General features: G+C 39.0%; 1 protein-coding gene across 4 annotated transcripts in view; it reads left to right on the plus strand.

Moving 5' to 3' along the window:
• Positions 1-19,130, plus strand: part of GADL1 (GAD like acidic amino acid decarboxylase 1) — a 159,670-nt gene that overhangs the window by 59,449 nt on the left and 81,091 nt on the right. For 2 of the 4 annotated variants that reach the window (XM_060685809.2, XM_034404095.3), the window contains exons 9-11: positions 4,553-4,669; positions 14,982-15,046; positions 16,028-16,109. In XM_060685809.2, the coding sequence (XP_060541792.1) occupies positions 4,553-4,669; positions 14,982-15,046; positions 16,028-16,109 (264 nt within the window). Of the gene's footprint in view, positions 1-4,552; positions 4,670-8,814; positions 11,740-11,962; positions 12,225-14,981; positions 15,047-16,027; positions 16,110-19,130 lie in introns of those variants that run through there. The other 2 variants (XR_004588889.3, XR_009620943.2) reach the window with 2 other exon arrangements.

The raw sequence follows: 19,130 nt of genomic DNA on the forward strand, positions 1-19,130 counted from the left end.
AACAGAAGGGGCGAGAGGACCGATCCCTGCGGCACTCCACAGACGAGAGGCCTCGAGGTCGACCTCTGCCCCCCTGCCAACACAAACTGCAACCGGTCGGAGAGAAAGGAGGAGAACCACCGCAATACGGTGCCTCCCACCCCCAACTCTTCCAGCCGGTGCAGCATGATACCATGGTCGATGGTATCAAAAGCCACTGAGAGGTCTAACAGGACCAGAACAGAGGAGCAACCGCTGTCCCGAGCCCTCCAGAGATCATCAACCAACGCGACCAATGCCGTTTCCGTGCTGTGCCCAGACCTGAAACCCGACTGGAACGGATCTAGATAAGATGTTTCCTCCAGGAATTGTGGAAACTGTTGCGCGACCACACTCTCAACAACCTTCGCCATGAAGCGAAGGTTGGAGACAGGACGATAGTTGGCCAATATTGCCGGATCCAGGGACGGCTTCTTGAGGAGAGGCCTCACCACCGCCTCTTTCAAGGCAGTGGGGAAATAACCCTCACTCAATGAAGCGTTGATAACACCCTGGAGCCAGCCTTGTGTAACCTCCCAGGAAGCCAGTACCAACCAGGAGGGACACGGGTCCAGTAAACATGTGACCGTACTAAGTCTCCCCAAAATCCTGTCCACATCATCGGGAGTCACAGCATCAAACTCCTCCCAGATAACATTCTCAAGACTATTCCTCGTCACCCTGCCCTGATCTACCCAGTCAGAGTCCAAATCCCCCCGGATCTGAGCGATTTTGTCATACAGGTATTGTCCGAAATCCTCCGCCCTGCCTTTCAGGGGATCCTCCCGCACTCCCGGATGGAGCAGGGAGCGGGTCACCCTAAACAGGGCGACCGGACGATAAGCATAAGAAATATATTGTCTTTAAAGATCTCAGAGTTTTGTAATCTGGAGAACTGAATACAATCACAGATCAGTTTCAAACTGCTTTAGGAAGCAAATATACAAGGCTGCTTTCATGTTTTTTTAAATTCATAAGAGATTAGTTTGACCTAACATGAAGTGTGGAGACAAGAAATGGAGTGGAATTTTCTAATACACAGGATGTCTTTTTTTCCCCATTGACATTATGTCAGTACCATTGAAGCATTTAAAAATATTCACCAGTGAAAATGAATCTGACAATTTTTTCAGCTAGCTTCAGGATTACAAGGTACAGGAAAAAGACAATTTTATAATACAAGTTTACTGTTCTCCTTATCTACTGCTAAAGTTAAGCTTTAAAAAGTCTATTTAAAGTTATATCAGAGCTGGAAGAATTCTGTTTAGTGTGATTTATGAAGGCATTCTGCTGATTTCAGAAGATACTATTTTGCATCTATGTTCAGTATTTAAGTTTGTAAATCAAAAGTTATTCTAATCAATAGTTCAGTGCAATGAAAACTTACAGATATTGTCTTGGGAGGATAATTTTCATTGATTTGATGTTTTTGCTTAAGGTTTTTGGAATGAGAACATATTATTTTATAGAAGTACCCGAGTGCAAGTCCTGAGTATTGCACATGCCTATGTCACAAACAAACTAAATAGTAAAAGACGTAAAGATAACATATGAATGAGGATAACATTGAAGTTAATTGAATAACACAGATTTAGAGTAATGTGGTAACAAACTCTAGAACATCAATAACAGGTATTCCTATCCTGAACTTGGTATTTGCAAGGATTAGAAGTTTGCTTATGGTTTTATCTATTTCGGGTCAGGTTTTCAGAACCCGGTGAACATTCACATTGATTTCATAAACCACTGTTTCTTCCCCTAACTTTCTTTTTCAAGACCACTTATTGTGCCAGTAACTGATAATGAATTCCTTCTGAATATGGATATAACTGCAGAGTCAACATGTTCTTTAGGTTCCATATACTACTTCTAATATATACAGTGGTTTGTAATGTGGGATTAAATTACCAATTACCTCTGATTCCTCTTTTGGATCAATTTCTTCCTTAAGAAACTCCCGTGGTATTATTTCAGGATTCAGTGAGACTGCATCCAGGGTTAAATGTGAAGTTTGTGTACTTCCAGTAATTACATTCACTCATTGCTCATTCTGTGGTCATTTTTCATCTACCCTTGCCCTTCCATATTGATAGTGATATACAGTAGGTGCTTGATTTGTTATTTATTTGTAAATAACAAATTTTTATTCCTTTTTAACAATTGCAAAGCTGTATGCAGTTCAATTAAGCTAAAAATAAACCACTTGGTTTTAAAACAATTACAATTAAAATTAGATAAGTCTACCAACTTCTCACACAAATAGAATCATATAATTGGAAAGAACTTTAGGTCATCAAATCCAACTCCATGGTCAGCACAGGAATTCAAATTAAAGTGTTCTCTGGCCTCCCCTTGAACCTAACTAGGCATTTCTTTCTCTCCTAATGTTTAGTCAGAATTTGCTTTCCTGTAATTTAAACCTGTTATCCCATGCCACGCATTCTGGAATGCTGGAAGGATACATGTGTGCACACATGTCAATCTGTATGTCAAAAAAAGCATCATGATCTTGTCTGTTTTAACTTCTCCCTTCAATGGATTCTGCTGTTGACTGTCTTCTGTGATAGAAGAACAGATATGAAAGTATTCTTCAGCCTCTTCAAGGCTAAATATTTCCAATGTCTTTAATCTTCTGGGGACTTCGTTTCTTAGTCCTGATCATTCTCATTGCATGTCTCTAAACATTTTCCAATTTTTCTAAATCCTTTTTAATGCGGGATTCCCAGAACTAGGCACAATATTTAGAATGAGCTTTGACTAATAGAGAATAAAAAGAAACTATAATTTCTTACTATCATTTACATTCTTAATTATAGTCCCATAATTACATATTAACCTATTGTTTATGCAGCCTAAAATTATATTGCTGTTTTAAAAATAATTTTCCCTGACAGACTCATATTTAGCTTGTAATAAATTACTGTTTCAAGATCTTTTTCAAATTTTATTACCAAGCTAATTTGACTCATTCTGTACCCATGCATTTGATTTTTATTTCCTAAGGCCACTTCTTTTTTCTATGAAGATTAATTTGAATTTTATTTCTGGTCAGCTAATTTTTGTGAGGTGTATTATTATTATTATTATGGTTTATTGTACTATCAATCAGATATTTAGATTGGATTTGGCATTTTTGTTCACTTACCAAGTCCTCCTCAAAGACCTGAATTAAGGTGTTATTTAATAATATAATAAATAAAAATATTATCACAAGATGTAAACTGTTCCAAGTAAAAGTATCTTTTTCAATTGACTGATGGTGATCTTTCAAAGCTGACAGTGTTCAAATGATGCTCAGGATGTTTGGAATTGCAATCAAGGCAGCTATTACTATCTTTGCTTTCTTTTGTCACAGTTCTACTTCTATTTTTATTCTATTCTTTCTGAGTACCATCCAAGATTCTTCCTGAATGGCAACTAATGTACTGTAACCTCTGGGAATATCATGGACAGTTTATGCCATAATCTTTCAACTTTAATTTTCAGATTGCGATATATTGTGATCTCCAATTTTATGTCTTCTATTCAACTAACTCCTGGTATTGCCACATCAATTATTCACGGTCTCTGATTTCCAACCACGGTCAAAACGGATGTGTTATGAGCCAAGATTTTATCAGTTTCTATTTGGAAATCTCATAATACTTTTAACTTGCTGTAGACTGTATTGGTTCCAATCTATTTAAATTCCATTTATTAACAATGCAGGAACCTAAAATGTCATAGTTATTTAATGTAGTTTAGCATTTGTCTTTTACAAGTAAATAATATCTCAATCTTTAAACCATAATTTCATTATTATTTTATTATGTCCTCTTTGAAAGGGCATGGTATTTTCATGCTGCAATTTGATTTTTGTTTTCTTTTGTTTTGTTTTGGGAATATTGATCAGGATGCAGTGGAATTTTAACACAATATGGCTCTCCTTGGCATCTGTGTGACATAAATACAAATTGTTTTTCCGTGCACAATTCTCACAGATTCTTTAGCAAGATTCATTAAGAAAAAAAGGATGAAGTTACAGGAAGTCTGCCAACTAAAGGGTTTTCCTTCTTCAACTAATATATCCCAAAGTACATGAAAGCAGCCTTTGTCATTTTCTTTTTTAAAAAAACTCCTTTTCTCTGATTGGTTAAACCAAAAAATTTCTTTATGGATTTCAAAGGACCTTGCAGATTGATTAGGAGTAAGAAAATAATGTGTGTATTATTTTATAAATGTGTGTATCAATGTGGGATACACCTCCAATTAAAGAAAGAATTGGCTTGCTTTGGATTTAAGGACCAAGACATTATAGGTCTGTAGGTCTGAGCACCGCTAATTGGCAGTATATCTTTGATATTCTAGTATTTTAGTAATCTAGGTTTCAGATATGTAATTTTAAGGATCACCTCTTTGGAGAGAAGCTGGCTGTTAATATTTTTGCAAAAAATGTAAAATACAAGGAATATTAATTCTGTATAGATTTCTAAACCTCACTATATTCTATGTAATATACTTTCTAGAGAATTTTAAACAATCTTTATTTCTCTAGGGTTCTGCACCATTTTTTGTCAGTGCTACAGCTGGTACCACCGTTTTGGGAGCATTTGATCCTTTGAATGAGATAGCTGACATATGTGAAAAACATAATCTTTGGCTACATGTTGATGTAAGTTAATTTTAATAGGAGTGGACTTTTTTCATTTATTCACATACTTCTTTTTCTCGCAAAAGTATTTTAACAAATTAGGATGCTGAAAAAGTTGGGATAATATTTTCTGGTTAAATTAATGGAGTTCTGAAAACATAATTCTATTTGTCTGTTTTTTTGTAAAAACTCTCTTCTCCCCAAGAATTGAGAGCACTGTTTTGGTGGAAAGATAATGTCTTTAGGTAAAGTTGTCCAATGTGTAAAATTTTCCATCCCAAGACTAAGAATAAAGCTGCTATACAGTAGGCTTTAGTTTATCTATTTTGTCAGCTTCCTTACTTTAATTAATTATAAATATTTCAGATTTTGTCAAATATTATGTTGGCTTTAGCATTTTTTAAATACAGCCTTTCTAAAATAGACATCTATCAACTATGCTTGAAGACAGAATTCCTTTTGGTAAGAAATTCTGGAGATGCAGTGCTAACTGGAAGATGCCAGTTTACATCCAACTACCTTTATTGCTTTAGTTACTTCTATTAAAATATTCCTTCCTTCCTTCCTTCCTTCCTTCCTTCCTTCCTTCCTTCCTTCCTTCCTTCCTTCCTTCCTTCCTTGTTAAGCAGTGGACTTCTTAGATCCCCTACAGATGATTTTCCTAATCTGGGGGATCCCTCTTCCTCCCCTTTTCCTTCTTTCCATCTTTCTCCTTTCTTTCCAAAAGAAAATCATTCCAGGATTTTAGCAACCCCACATTTTCCTGACTCGATGCGCTGCCAATCCTACGTATGGGTAACTTGCTTGATGATTGGGTGTACTGAGTGCCTATTAAAGTTTCTGCAGCCATGGTACCGCCCCTTATGACGTTAACCCTCCAGTCTTTTTCACTCAGTGAAAGGGAGTACTTCACTGTGCCTATTCTCCTTGAGAATTTTTTGTTTTTGTATTCCTGGTTAGCTTTAAATTCCTTTTTTCTGTGCCTTCTGGCTTTATTGTATTTCGGAACGTTTTTTGGAGGCTTCAGCAGTAGCGGTTTTCGGCTTTTGGGACTACATTGCCGATCCGCCATTTTATCCCCTCATCTGGCCCTTCTGAGGCGCGCGCGGTGGTTTCGGCAGAAATAAAACTGCCGAGCCAGCCTACCTTTCTATTTACCGCAAGACAGCTGAGAGGCGCTTTTTGAAGCAGCCCCGCTGTGAAACATCGGCTGAGATCACTGCGAGGAGTTCGGAGAGCCGACCAGGGGGTCTGTGAGTACGGCCGGCAGCATATTACTAGTGGTGGCGTTTTGCCTGTAGCCTGATAAGCGCCTGGGGGTGAGGTTGGTGGTTGCGCTGATCTCGGAGGGTAAGGGATCAGCTTCCACGATTGTTTTCTCTTACCAGCATTGTCTTGGATTCTCAGGGTTACTGCTGAGGACTTGCATACCCTGTTGCTTTTTCCAATGGCGCGGTAACGGTTGCGCTTCCCGCCATTTTCTTTTTCAAATAAGTGTTAACTATTATTGCCTCTCTTATCGGCTTATCATTGTGGAGGATGGGGGTTTGCTCCCTTCAATGGTTTTATTACATTGTGAATTTTTGAAAACTAATTTTTACTTTTTCTCTTTCCCTTCTGAGGTTGGCGTAGTGGTTTCTTTTTCCAGAATTTGTCTTGCGGTCGCCATTTTGCTGAGGCCTCCACAGTCTGTTGCCTAATAAGAGCTGCGTGGTCTGCCAACAAGAATTTGCAGCCACCTTTTTCCTCTCGTCCTTCTGACTACCTGGTGATGCTTTGGCAGGAGGGAAGTGATTAATTGCTGCTCCTTATTATTAATTCATCTGTATATAGTTTTTCTTTAAAAAAAAAAAAAAGGAAATTACAGTAATAATAATTATAATCAAATCAATTTGAAATTTTTGATAATTTATTGCTTATTCAATTCAGGTAGTTGGATATATATATATTTATATATATCTATATAAAAAAGAGAGAAATTTCTGTTAATTGCAGTTTTTTCTGGGGCTCATTCTAAGACTTCTGGGTCATCAAATTTTTTTGTCCTTATTTTGAGGGTTATGGCTGATTCCCCTATGTCTTCAGATATTGAAAGGGAGGCTTCTCCTCGCAGGGCCCCTTCCCCCAAACCGGCTGGTAAAAGGAAGGCCAAAACCAGGGGGGTAGCAAAGGCAGTCACTAAACCTGGTCCAGCCGAGTGTGTTGCAGACAAGCAAGCGGCCAGATTACATAATGCCCTTGAAAAGCAATTTAATAAGGCTCAGGCTGCATTACAGTCTGGAGACGGTTCCCTATCGCAGGATGAGGAGATACTAGTCCAACCGTCTGTTCATCTCATGTCTGATACTACTGAAGCCGGTTTGCCCGCATGGCCACAGGGCGACATTCTTCTTGTCCCTCAAGGACACGATCTGCTCTGTACACAGGGCGATCTGATTATCCAGCCTTCTTCGGTGCAGTTGCCATCTGGGGCTCCAGATCCTGCCGCCGTCCCTTCTACGTCACAGCCTAGACAGATGACTCCTTCTGTTCCAGGTCAAGTGTTTGATTTTCAAGCTATGCTTTCCCAAGCATTTTCCAATTTTCTACAATCTACTTTTCAACATTCTTCAATGCAGTCTTCAACTAGGGCTTCTGCGCCTCAACCTTCTACTTCTAAGGCTGTGTCTACTGCCCAGGGGTTTGAGGCTTCTGATTATGAGGAGGAGTTGTTTGATGACTTTGAGATGTCTGAGGACGACGAGCCTTTGTCTGATAGGCCTCCTTTTCCGGGACTCTTCAAACCGGCCCTTTTTTCTTGGTTGTTGCGTAAGGCCAAGGCGGCCACTAATATGGGCAAGGTCATTGATCCTCCTTCTGCCTCACAAGACCAACCTTCTGTGTCTGATTTATTGTTTAAGATGCCTCAACCTGAACAAGAGTATATTCCCTTTCCGGATTTGTTTGCCCAGGTAATCCAACGCCCTTGGGAAAGGCCTGGATCTTTGGCTGGTCCGTCGGGCCACGACAAGCGCATGTATTGTGCCGCTCCAGACCTTGAATCCTTGCTGCAATTACCATCCATAGATGAACCTGTGGCTAGTCTCGTATCCTCTTCAGTCCTAGCCGGGGAGGTCGGGGATGGACTACGGATGGAGGATAAGTGTGCTGAATTATCATGCAAAAAAACGCACCAGGAAGCGGCATGGGCAATTAGAGCGGCTGCTGCAGCATCTTTTTTTAATAGGGCATCTCTCATTTGGCTTCGCCAATTACGGGATAGGGTGCCCCCAGAGGAGGCAAGGATTCAGCAAGATATCACTAAGTTACTGGCTGCGGCTGAGTTTGCGGCTGACACTTCTTTGGATGCAGCGAAGTTCGCTTCGCGGGCCCTTACGTCTTCTGTTGTCTCTCGTCGTTTATTGTGGCTCAGGCACTGGCGTGCTGACAATAAGTCCAAGTGGAGACTTACTACTGCCCCATTCAAGGGGTCTGCTCTTTTTGGGTCTGCTTTGGATTCTATCCTTGTAGAAGGCCGCGACAAGAGGAAGGTGCTGCCCACGTCCTTTAGAAGACTGGATCGAAGACCTGCTCCTTACGGTTGGCAGTCCTTTCGGGCCGATTCCAATTCCACCGGATCCTATTACAATAGATCCTTCAATCTGGGATATGCTTCCTCGGCGACTAGATCTTCCTTTCATGACCGAGGAAGACGTCAGACCAACTTCCGTAGACCATTCCGTGATTCTGGGTCAAAAGCCTTCCGTCGAGGAAAATGACTTCCTGCCTCTCGTTCCGGTGGGGGGCCATCTTCAGGCATTTTTCCATCAATGGGAGTCCACTTCCACAGATGCCTGGATTCTTCACACTGTCACACAAGGCCTCAAGTTGGAGTTTCTCTCATCCCCACCGGAGCGCTTCCTTCCATGTCCGACTTCAGAGAATCCCCTAAAACGTCATCTCATGTTACTCGAGATTCAACACTTGTTGGAAATACAGGCCATAGAACCGGTCCCCATCAATCAACTTGGAACCGGCTACTATTCAATTTTGTTCCTGGTTCCCAAAGCTTCGGGGGGCTGGAGAGGTATCCTCAACCTCAAGGACCTGAATCCCTTCATTTTGTATCGACGTTTCAAAATGCACTCGCTCCAAACAATTCTTGCTTGCATATGACGGGGAGACCTGATGCAATCTGTGGACATCAAGGAGGCGTACCTTCACATACCCATTCACCTGGACCACAGGCGTTTCCTCCGTTTTGCCTTCGAAGGACGCCATTTTCAATACAGGGCCATGCCGTTTGGACTTTCGTCAGCGCCCCGAACGTTCACGAAAATACTAGCGGCTCTCTCGGTGTCCGTCCGGGAGCGTTCCATCCGCATGGTCTGCTATCTGGACGACGTGTTGATCCTGTCATCATCCAGGATACAAGCAGACAGCGACAGGCAAGTGGTCCTTCAGGCTCTTCGGTGCCATGGCTTTGTACTCAATCTGCCGAAGAGCCAGCTAATTCCTACGTCTCATATTCTTCATCTGGGATCTGTTATAGATTCCCTTCAAGGAATGGTCTTCTTGTCCCCGGACCGGCAAGCGAGTATCAGGGACATGGTGCGACAAGTTCTTCTCCAACAAAAGGTGTCGGTTCTGCTCCTATCCCAGTTGTTGGGAAAGTTCATCTCATGCATTCAGATTGTGCCGTGGGCTTGTCGCCATTTTCGCCTTCTTCAATGGTTCCTTTTGCCTCTCCAGAGGAGGGGACAAGCAGCTTCTCTACTCAAGGTCACTGTTCCAGACGCTGTCAAGAGGTCGCTACACTGGTGGGACTCAAGAGCTCTGCAATGCGGGACTGTTTTTCTGGAACCTCCTCGTGTCACCGTAACGACGGATGCCAGTCTACGCGGTTGGGGAGCCCACCTGGACTCACACTTGGCACAGGGCACCTGGACTCCGTCCGAACTACGACACAGTATCAACTTCTTGGAACTCCGTGCGGTTCGTCTAGCACTTCTGTCTTTCCAGCTTCATGTGTACAACAAACATGTCTTAATTCTGACAGACAATGTCACCACGAAGGCGCATATCAACAGACGGGGGCACGAGATCCCGGGTCCTGATGGCAGAGACGGAACGACTGATGGCCTGGGCAGAGGTCAATGTTCTTTCAATAAAAGCAGAACACATTTCTGGGACCAGCAACCTGCAGGCCGATTACCTCAGCAGGGAGCATCTAGTTCCCTCAGAGTGGCAATTACATCCCCATCTCTTTCACGACCTCACTGTCAGGTTCGGCAATCCAATCGTGGACCTCTTTGCGACTCCCCGGAACGCTCAGCTCCCCAGGTTCTTCACCAGGTTCCCGTCTTCCACCGCGGAAGGACACGACACTCTCCGCTGCCCTTGGCCCAAAGGTCTAATGTATGCTTTTCCTCCAGTTCCAATCCTACCACGTCTCATCCGGAAGATCCTCTCAGAAGAGGCCGAGATTCTGCTGGTAGCGCCTTACTGGCCGAGGAGGCCGTGGTTCGCCGACCTGAAGGGCCTGTCAGTGAGTCAGCCTTGGCGGATTCCCAGGGACCAAGTGATTCTTCTACAAGGCGTGATTCAGCATCCAGATCCAGACGTGTTCAAGTTGACCGTCTGGCATTTGAACGCATCATCCTAAGAAAGGACAATATACCATCGAATATTATTTCGACCATTCAGGCAGCCAGGCACCCTTCAACGGTTCGAATTTATAACGCCTCTTGGTCCTCTTTTGTCAGATGGTGTTCTACCAAGCTTGTAGATCCTACTTCACCAACGATTTCAGAAATTTTACAGTTCCTTCAAGCGGGTTTAGACAAAGGTTTGGCCCCTTCTACTCTGCGACGGCAAGTGGCAGCCTTGGCCACTGTTTTACCTGGTGAAGATCGTCAACCTCTCTCTCACAATTCCAAGATTAAGGCCTTCTTGAGAGGAGCTACCAATTTATCACCTCCGGTGATCCATCGGTTCCCGACTTGGAATTTGACTTTAGTTTTGCAAGCCCTCATGTCTGATCCATTCGAACCTTTGGCCTCAGCCTCATTACGTTATTTGACCCTAAAGACGGCTTTTTTGCTGGCAATAACCTCGGCTAGGAGGGTTTCAGAGATCGCTGCCTTGTCGATTCGTTCCGATCTCTGTGTGTTCTTCCCAGATAGGGTCGTTCTTAGGTTAGATCCAGCCTTCCTGCCCAAAGTGAACTCCAAATTTCATAGAACTCAGGAAATTACGCTCCCTAATTTTTGTCCTGACCCCTGTCATCCATTAGAGAGACAGTGGCACACCTTAGACGTCCGTAGGGTCTTAAGGCATTATATTAAACGCACTGCCTCTTTTAGAAGAACTGTGGCTTTGTTAGTGTCCTTTTTACCAGCTTCTATGGGGCAAAAAGTCTCTTTGCATACGGTGGGGCGGTGGTTGAAAGTATCTCGACAGCTTACCATTTACAGGGAAAGGTGGTGCCTGGTGGCATTGTCCCCCATTCCACTAGAAGTGCCGCTACGTCGGCGGCTTGGGCCTCCCAAGCCTCTGTAGATGACATCTGTAAGGCGGCGACTTGGTCATCATTGTCTTCCTTCGTTCGTCACTACCGATTGGACAAATTTGCTCCTGCGGATGCTGCCTTCGGCAGACGAGTTTTACAATCTGTAATCTCCACCCAGCCACAGCCAATGGATCGACCCCTCCCAGTTTTTGAATGAACTTGGGTATGTCCCATATGTAGGATTGACGGCGCATCGAGTCAGGAAAATGGACGTTGTCTTACCTGAACGTCCCTTTTATGCTCGATGCGCCGCCCATCCGGCCCACCCGTTTTGTCGACCATTGCTGCTGTGGGTGGTGTGTGGTTTTTCCTTTTTTGTCTCCTTTTTCTGCAGCGTGCTTTCTGTGCTCCTTTTGGATTGTGTTGCCAGTGGTCGGTGTCGTCCCCGTTATCTTCTTCGTGAAAAAGACTGAAGGGTTAACGTCATAAGGGGCGGTACCATGGCTGCAGAAACTTTAATAGGCACTCAGTACACCCAATCATCAAGCAAGTTACCCATACGTAGGATTGGCGGCGCATCGAGCATAAAAGGGACGTTCAGGTAACACAACGTCCATTTTTCCCAAGAGCCATAATCAAGGTTGCAGTTTGTTATGGTGATTGAAATCGGTCATTTCTTTATTTGTTACTTATTTTTATAAAAACAACTTCCCTCGTTTTTATACTGCTCCAATCAATCAAACAACTCTGGTAACAATACAAGGTAAAATAAACATCATAAACATTATTGTTATTATGCTCTTTTAAACAATGCTTATTTATAGGTACTAGGAACATAATATCCAAGGTTGCCAAGTGAAGTGGGAGAGAGAGATTGTCCTTGAGCAGAACAGATCCTCTCATTATCCTACATACACAAATAGGAAGAAAAAGAAAAGAAATGACTGGTCTTCTACTTCCCTCCACAAGACATCTTGTAAAAACTAAAAAGAACTCATAAAGGGATCTGGATTTGTATGTAGAGCCTCTTCAGAATGGTATCTTGTCAATGTCACCTGTTTCTCTTCTGCCTGAGCTATTGTGTTGGTAGGAACTATTTCCAATATCATTTGTTTCTTCCTCTTAGGAGAAGAATGTCTGCTGTTAAACGAAGTAATGATTTACTTCATTTACTTTAACATGATTAAAGCCCCCAAACTATGCTCTTAGAAGCCAAACATGAGGCTGATTAATTGCATCACTGATCTTAGCCCACTGTAGCAGTTATTAGAAATGTCATTATCCTATTGTTTAATGGGTATTGAGTTATTTCAGATGATTATCTGAAATTGCTCTTAGATTTCAGTAGCAGCTATTTTTCATTTATGAGGACTCTGTGGAATTGTTTTGGTTAGTGTTTCCAGAATCTAAACTGGTTTGTGTACATTTCCACTTACACAGGAGAATGAGTGAAAAAAATAGAATTCCCTGCATACCATTTAAGTTAATTTTGGGAAATCAAAGTAAGCGAGATAAATATATAAAGGTTTTATGAGCTAAATGCCATTATATCTGGTATTCACTAATTTTCTGCTTTTCCTGTTGGTGAATTATCAGGAAAAAAAGAGGTTCATATTCAGAATTTATGATCCCTTGGTTACTTGATAATAATTATTTTGAAAGTCTCTTTGTTTGTTTTGATTTAATCATTTAGAGGAACTAAAAATTCCTAGTATTATATTTCAAGCTAGCTATTGATATAGCTGTGATAGAAATAGTATGTTATTATCAGTTAATAAGAAAGCAACTTTCTCCAGTTCCTCTATAGCTGTTGTAAAGACTTATCCAAAGTTAAACATACAAAAATGTGGAAAATGCCTTACAGGTACAAGCTGTAAGCTACCTCCACTGTAATTTATTATTCTTTTCCATTCTAGCCTCCAGAGAAAAAGCTATATAAAATGTGCTAAATCTGTAATGGCTGGAGACAGATTCAGATCACCAATAAGATATTATTTATTACCTTAGTCCATTTGAAACAAAATGTCAACACAGCTTATTAACTGAGCAATACCATTTGAATGGACTCTGTATAATCCACACTAAATTCAGTAGAATTTTTTCTAGATGTTATAGGATTATAGAATAGTTTTTACTGAAATCTGTATTTGTAAACTCACCATGCATTTTAGGCAGCAGGCAATTTAGGTAGAGATAAAAACTTATTTTCCTTTGGTAGTCGACAGAGATACTAATGTTGGAGAATGACATCATGTGAGACTATATCTTTAAGATAGAGAAATCTCTGGCTTTCCAGATGTCATTAAATCACAACTCTAATATCCTTTGCCATTGGGTTCTGTCACTCAGCAACTTTTGTAGGATCAAAATGTTACTTGCTCTATTTTAAGACTTCAATCAGAAAATATGATTGTTCCTAGAAATCTGTCCATAAAGATGTAACTTTCATTCACTCAGAAATTTAAAATAGTTTCTCCTCTTCCAAAATATTAGCATTTTTAATCCATCCTCCTGATCTATATCCCTACAATTCTTAGATTTCTTTACCTTGACCATTTTGCCAGTCTCCTTGTAGTTGTAGTTTAGCTCTTTTTATCTTTAACCTTAACCTCTTCCTATTAATTTACATAATTTGTCATGTAAAGATTCTTTTTAGTTCCATGCTTTCTTTCTCTTTCCTAGCTTCTTGTTTATTCTACAGATTATCTTTCAGCACCTAGTTCCTATTAGATGATGATAATGATGCATTGATGATATAATATGTTTCACTGAAGATGTTTTCATTAATAACGAAACATCTCAATATAGCAAACAAATTCAAGAGCACCATATTTATTTCTCTGTCTGTCTGCTGTCTATTATCTGTCTATCTACATATACCCTCCCCACACCCACACATACATACAAATTATTATTCATTCTTACTGCACCCACTGCTTGTGTTCCCACTGCTAGATGTTGTACTATCAGTTCTGCTTCATTCTCTTTCAATTCTTTATAACTTGTTTTGATTCAGTTTTCAGACTTTCTATTATGTCCCATGAACTATTTTCTATCTAAACTCATCTTTCTCTTCCTTTGCATATTCTCAGTGTTTTTCTAATTCTGGCAACTGGAACTTGCATGCATGTTACATGATATCAAACCCATTTCAATTTAAGTTTATATAGGAAACTTGTAGTCTTGTCTCAGGTGATTTTATTTCCTCAGTTTTAAAAAAAAAACATCAGGCTAAATAAAATAACCACAGAACTTTTTTCAATGTCTGAATTATGCCATCTAAAAAAGGATAAAATTTCCAGAATGCATTGGAAACATTCTTTGTTGTCATGGTGAAAATTGATTATTGATTGGCATAACATTTAGTGAGTGATCTTGCTGTCTAAGATCATCACCAGCTTTTATCTGACACCAAAACACATGAATAATTATATTTTTTTTTGAAGAATTTATAGGTCATGGAACACTTAACAGCTTTTCTCTAACATTTCTTAGAATTGTGGATGAGATAGACATAGAATTTTCTTCTGGGAGAACATTTTGAAATAATGGTCCATCCATTCATGTGTTAAATAATTTTATCATTGCCATTGTTATTTAGGATGGCCATTTATAAGAACAATGAATATGAATATAAAATATTTATCTAGCTTAATCTTTTGAATATGCTGCAAGTGCAAAATTAAGAGATTCAAACCACTATATTATAGAAGTTAATTTGAGGATGGGAATTTTTTTTAAAAGTTTAAGTCTATGTTCTGTCATGGAAGCTCACTTTATATCAGTTGATATCTCTCAGCCCAGCCTACCTTATAACTTTTAATGAATGATCTTTCTCCACAGGCATCATGGGGAGGCTCAGCTTTACTGTCAAGGAGGCATCGCAAGCTTCTTCATGGCATCCACAGGTACATCCATTTAATTGAAAATTTAGTAGCTTCTGAATCAAATTTTGTACATTTTGCTATTTTAAGTTGAAGCAACTTTGCAGTCTGTCCTATGAGAATTTTAGGGTCTGTATCAGTGACCTCTGACATTACTGAAAGGAGTGGGGCTTAAACTTCTGACTCCACCCTCCCCATTTTATTTTTATTTATTATTTATTTATTAAATATGCCGCTTGTCTCATAGTTCGAAGCAATTGAGTAGCTGATATTTAAGTTTGTAAAAAGAAAAAGGAATAACATACTTATTTGACTGCTTATGTTTGTCAGAAACCCCAAATATGATCAAATATTAATATTTTCTAATTGAATTTCAGTGCTGTGTTGGTGGATAGGTTTTTAGCCCACAGATTATCCCTTTATTGAATTAGAAATCAACTTCTTCCTGTTTTGTCTGATCTGTGGACCTTTCCTTACATATATCAATGACATAAACATTCCTGCCATATCTTCATTACATGGAGAGATTTTTTTCGCCAGAAATGACTAACATTGTGGAATTCTTGCATTGGCCTCTATCTCATATCCTGCTCATGAATCAGATAGGCCTAAATCCTCTTTGTATTGGGATTAAAATTGTATTTCTTCCCTTATTGCAATTCCAATGACAGTCTCAGGACAAAGCTATTAGGCTTTGTTATCCATTATATTGGAAGAAAGGTTGGTGATTTAGCAGCGACAGGAAAGAGAGGAAAAGAGTGAGGAGAAGAATTAGTAATGGGAATAGCAAATTTCAGTTTGTATGTTTTTTTCTCACAACTCAGGGATGGATGGCATGCACTTCAAGAATGAGGAGAGATTTCTGTTTAAATTATCTATGTGTATATTTATGCATATACTTTAAAATGAAGCAGTATGAAATGGAATATGAATTTTATTTTTTTAATTATTTAAATTTTTAATTTTCTCATTAAATTTTTTTTCTTCCATTTCTCACTTTTATAGGGCCACTTCTGTTGCATGGAATCCTCATAAGATGCTTATGGCAGGAATCCAGTGTTGTGCACTTCTGGTGAAAGATAGTTCTGTAAGTCCATTTTATTCTGCTACAATAAAAAAAAGAGACCAAAACCTCCTCCATTAACTTTCCAGGAACATAGTATAATACAGCTGCAAATGTACAGAAAAATTATTTCTGCAGTAGCTTCTAAATTAAGCATTCTATTTTCTTAAAAGCTTATAAATGTAGCTTATACATTACACATACATATACAGAAATTGATTACAAATTGAAAAGTCAGTAAAATTATGATTAAACTAAAAATGCAAAAAGAGACGTATGTGAGTGCCTATGTAAGGATTGGTCACAAAGCTATTTTTCATCAATATCATAAATACAAATGTTGCTATCTTTAGATTGGCCATCTGTTTTCTCTTACCTATTCCCCCAGTATGATCAAGAGGCTCATAATCAAGAGAAACATTTGCTCTTAGTTCAGATTAAATTTCATAAGTGAATACAGTATTTGAGACTACATTACCCTTAACAAAGAAGTAGACAGCTTTTGGAACTGTGGATATATTTCAAATTTTGACGGCATATAAGGTTCCTGGTTGAGGGAGGTGACTGCTTTAAGTTGATTGAAATAGGAAAATATATGCACCATATAGATGGAGAAAAAAATAAATTAGTAAGTCCATAGACTTACACATAGACACAAGGTTGAACAACTGGCTCTGTAGTGCAGTTGTAACAATCTGGAACTGAAGGAGCTCTTCTATTTTACACCTCTTATTATATTCAACAGCACAGAGTAGTAGAGTCCTTCAAGTTTTTGGATTCTGTAATCTCCCAGGATTTGAAATGGATACAACATTAGAATCATCATTAAAAAGGCACAACAAAGAATATTCTTCCTATGTCAATTCAGGAACTTCAGACTGCCCCAGGAGCTGCTTTTACATTGAGTCTGCCATTTGTACCTATATAATTGTCTGGTTTGGTACAGCAACAGAAAAGGACTGGTATACAGTCCAACGGATGGTTAAGACTGCAGAAAGAAAAATTGCAACCAGCCTACCTTTCATAGAAGACCTGTATGTTGTGCATGTCAGAAGGAGGGCTTCTGATGGCTGAGAGCTGAGAAGATACTTGCAGAGCCCTCACATCCTGGACATAAACTGTTTCAACTCCTCTCCTCAGGATGGTGCTACAGGGCATTGCATGCCAAAACAGCTAGACACAGGGACAGTTTTTTCCCCTCATACCATCACTTTGCTGAACACCTAATTAGCACAGTGCTGTCTAATGTCTATGTGTATTTATTTACTCATGTGATATGTCTGTAGTAGTATCATTATTTAACATTATCATCTTCTTTACTCCCCGCTCTTATTGGTATTACTATTGATCATCACACAGTCAGCCAGATGTTCAGATTAGGTTTGGCATTTTTGTCTACCTATCGAGTCCTTACCAAGGACCTGGATAGGCAGATTTGGATGTTTGATGGTGTTATAGATACCATCGCAGAATGGAAGCGGTTCCAAATAAAGCCACAATCTGCAATTGACTGTATTATTATTATTATTATTATTAATGATAATGATGATGATGATAATAATAATAATAATAATAATAATAATAATAATAATAATAATAATATCTTTTATTCATTAAACATGAAACTCGGTCAACTGGACATTTAAAAATGTGTCACAAATACCGATAATGATAATGATTATCATCATCATCATTATTCTTCATTATTCTGTTGCTTTGCAGCTTGAAACCGAATATTTCTGCACTGGAGACAAATTCTTCATGTGTCTAATCACAGTTGGCAAAATAATATATTCAAAATAATTGCTGGTTGATTCTTATGTGGATGAGAAATGAGAATTTAAATTAAGGTGTCTTCCTGTTTGTTTGTATGTATGTGTGCATGTGTGTGCATATATGTACTTCATGAAGTATGTCATTAACATATTTGAGATTATGTATCCTAGTAATTTTATTAGTAATTTTGGTTCTATTAATCCAGAATTTGGGCATAAATTCATGTAATACATTACATGAATAAATTAATAATACACCACTTTGGTTTTTCTTTTGTTAATCAGCTTTTCACAATAAAATTACTTAAACACACTTAAAAGTGTAGACCAGTATGACTTATAGATCATTTATATTTCTGAAATCAACTATTCAACATAGCTAGCTCATAATGACTGCCTCCAATTGCTAGTTTCAGCTTCTTCTCTTTTATTTATGTTTTTCCTAATTAGTTCTTACTAGTTAGCTTATCTATCTTTAATTAATTTAATTTAATTTTCACAACTATCAATTCTTAGCTATGCAATTTCAATCCTAATCAATGTATACGCTTCAATTTCTCACTATCTTATGGAAATCTTATTTTTTTATGACTGAAAACTATAAAAAATAGTGTGTATATTTTCATAATGAAAGGATTTGATTCTCCGGTTAGGGAATACAAAAAAACCTTGCTTTTTCTCACCTATTAAGTAGGGATAGATAACCTGACATTCTCCACATATTAAGAGTAGAACTATTGCATCTCTTCTCAATGCAGATAGTAGCTTGGGTAGGTTGAAACTATAGATCAAAACATTTGAACATATCTATATTCCTACATCTATATACAGGCAATACTCATTTAATGACCATTGACTAAATGAACATTCAAACTTATCATAGCATTTAATGACTGCTAGTTACAACTGGACACCTTAACAGCTGTCACAGCATTCTTCCCTACTTGCTTCCATCAAGCAAAGTCAGCTTTCAGGGAAGCCACCAGGAAGTTGCAAGTCATAGTTGTGAGAGATCCTTGCTTAATAACTGTATGGTCCTTGCTTAACAATAGCAACTAAAACTTCCAGAAATGCCATTGATAAATGTCACAATCAGATGTTTTTTTTAACTTATGATTGTCACTAATGACATAAATTCTGTTATCAATTTGTGTTGTTTAATGAGAACGATCTGTATTGTTTACCACATCTATTCTGTATTGTGTGATTAAGAATTAAACAACAGTTTATTCATTACCTATACTAGGATCAGCAATTTTTCTAATGCCTC

Source organism: Pantherophis guttatus, chromosome 4, assembly GCF_059756535.1.
Source record: "Pantherophis guttatus breed Tessera chromosome 4, ASM5975653v1, whole genome shotgun sequence".
In the NCBI taxonomy this organism is placed as follows: Eukaryota; Metazoa; Chordata; class Lepidosauria; order Squamata; family Colubridae; genus Pantherophis; species Pantherophis guttatus.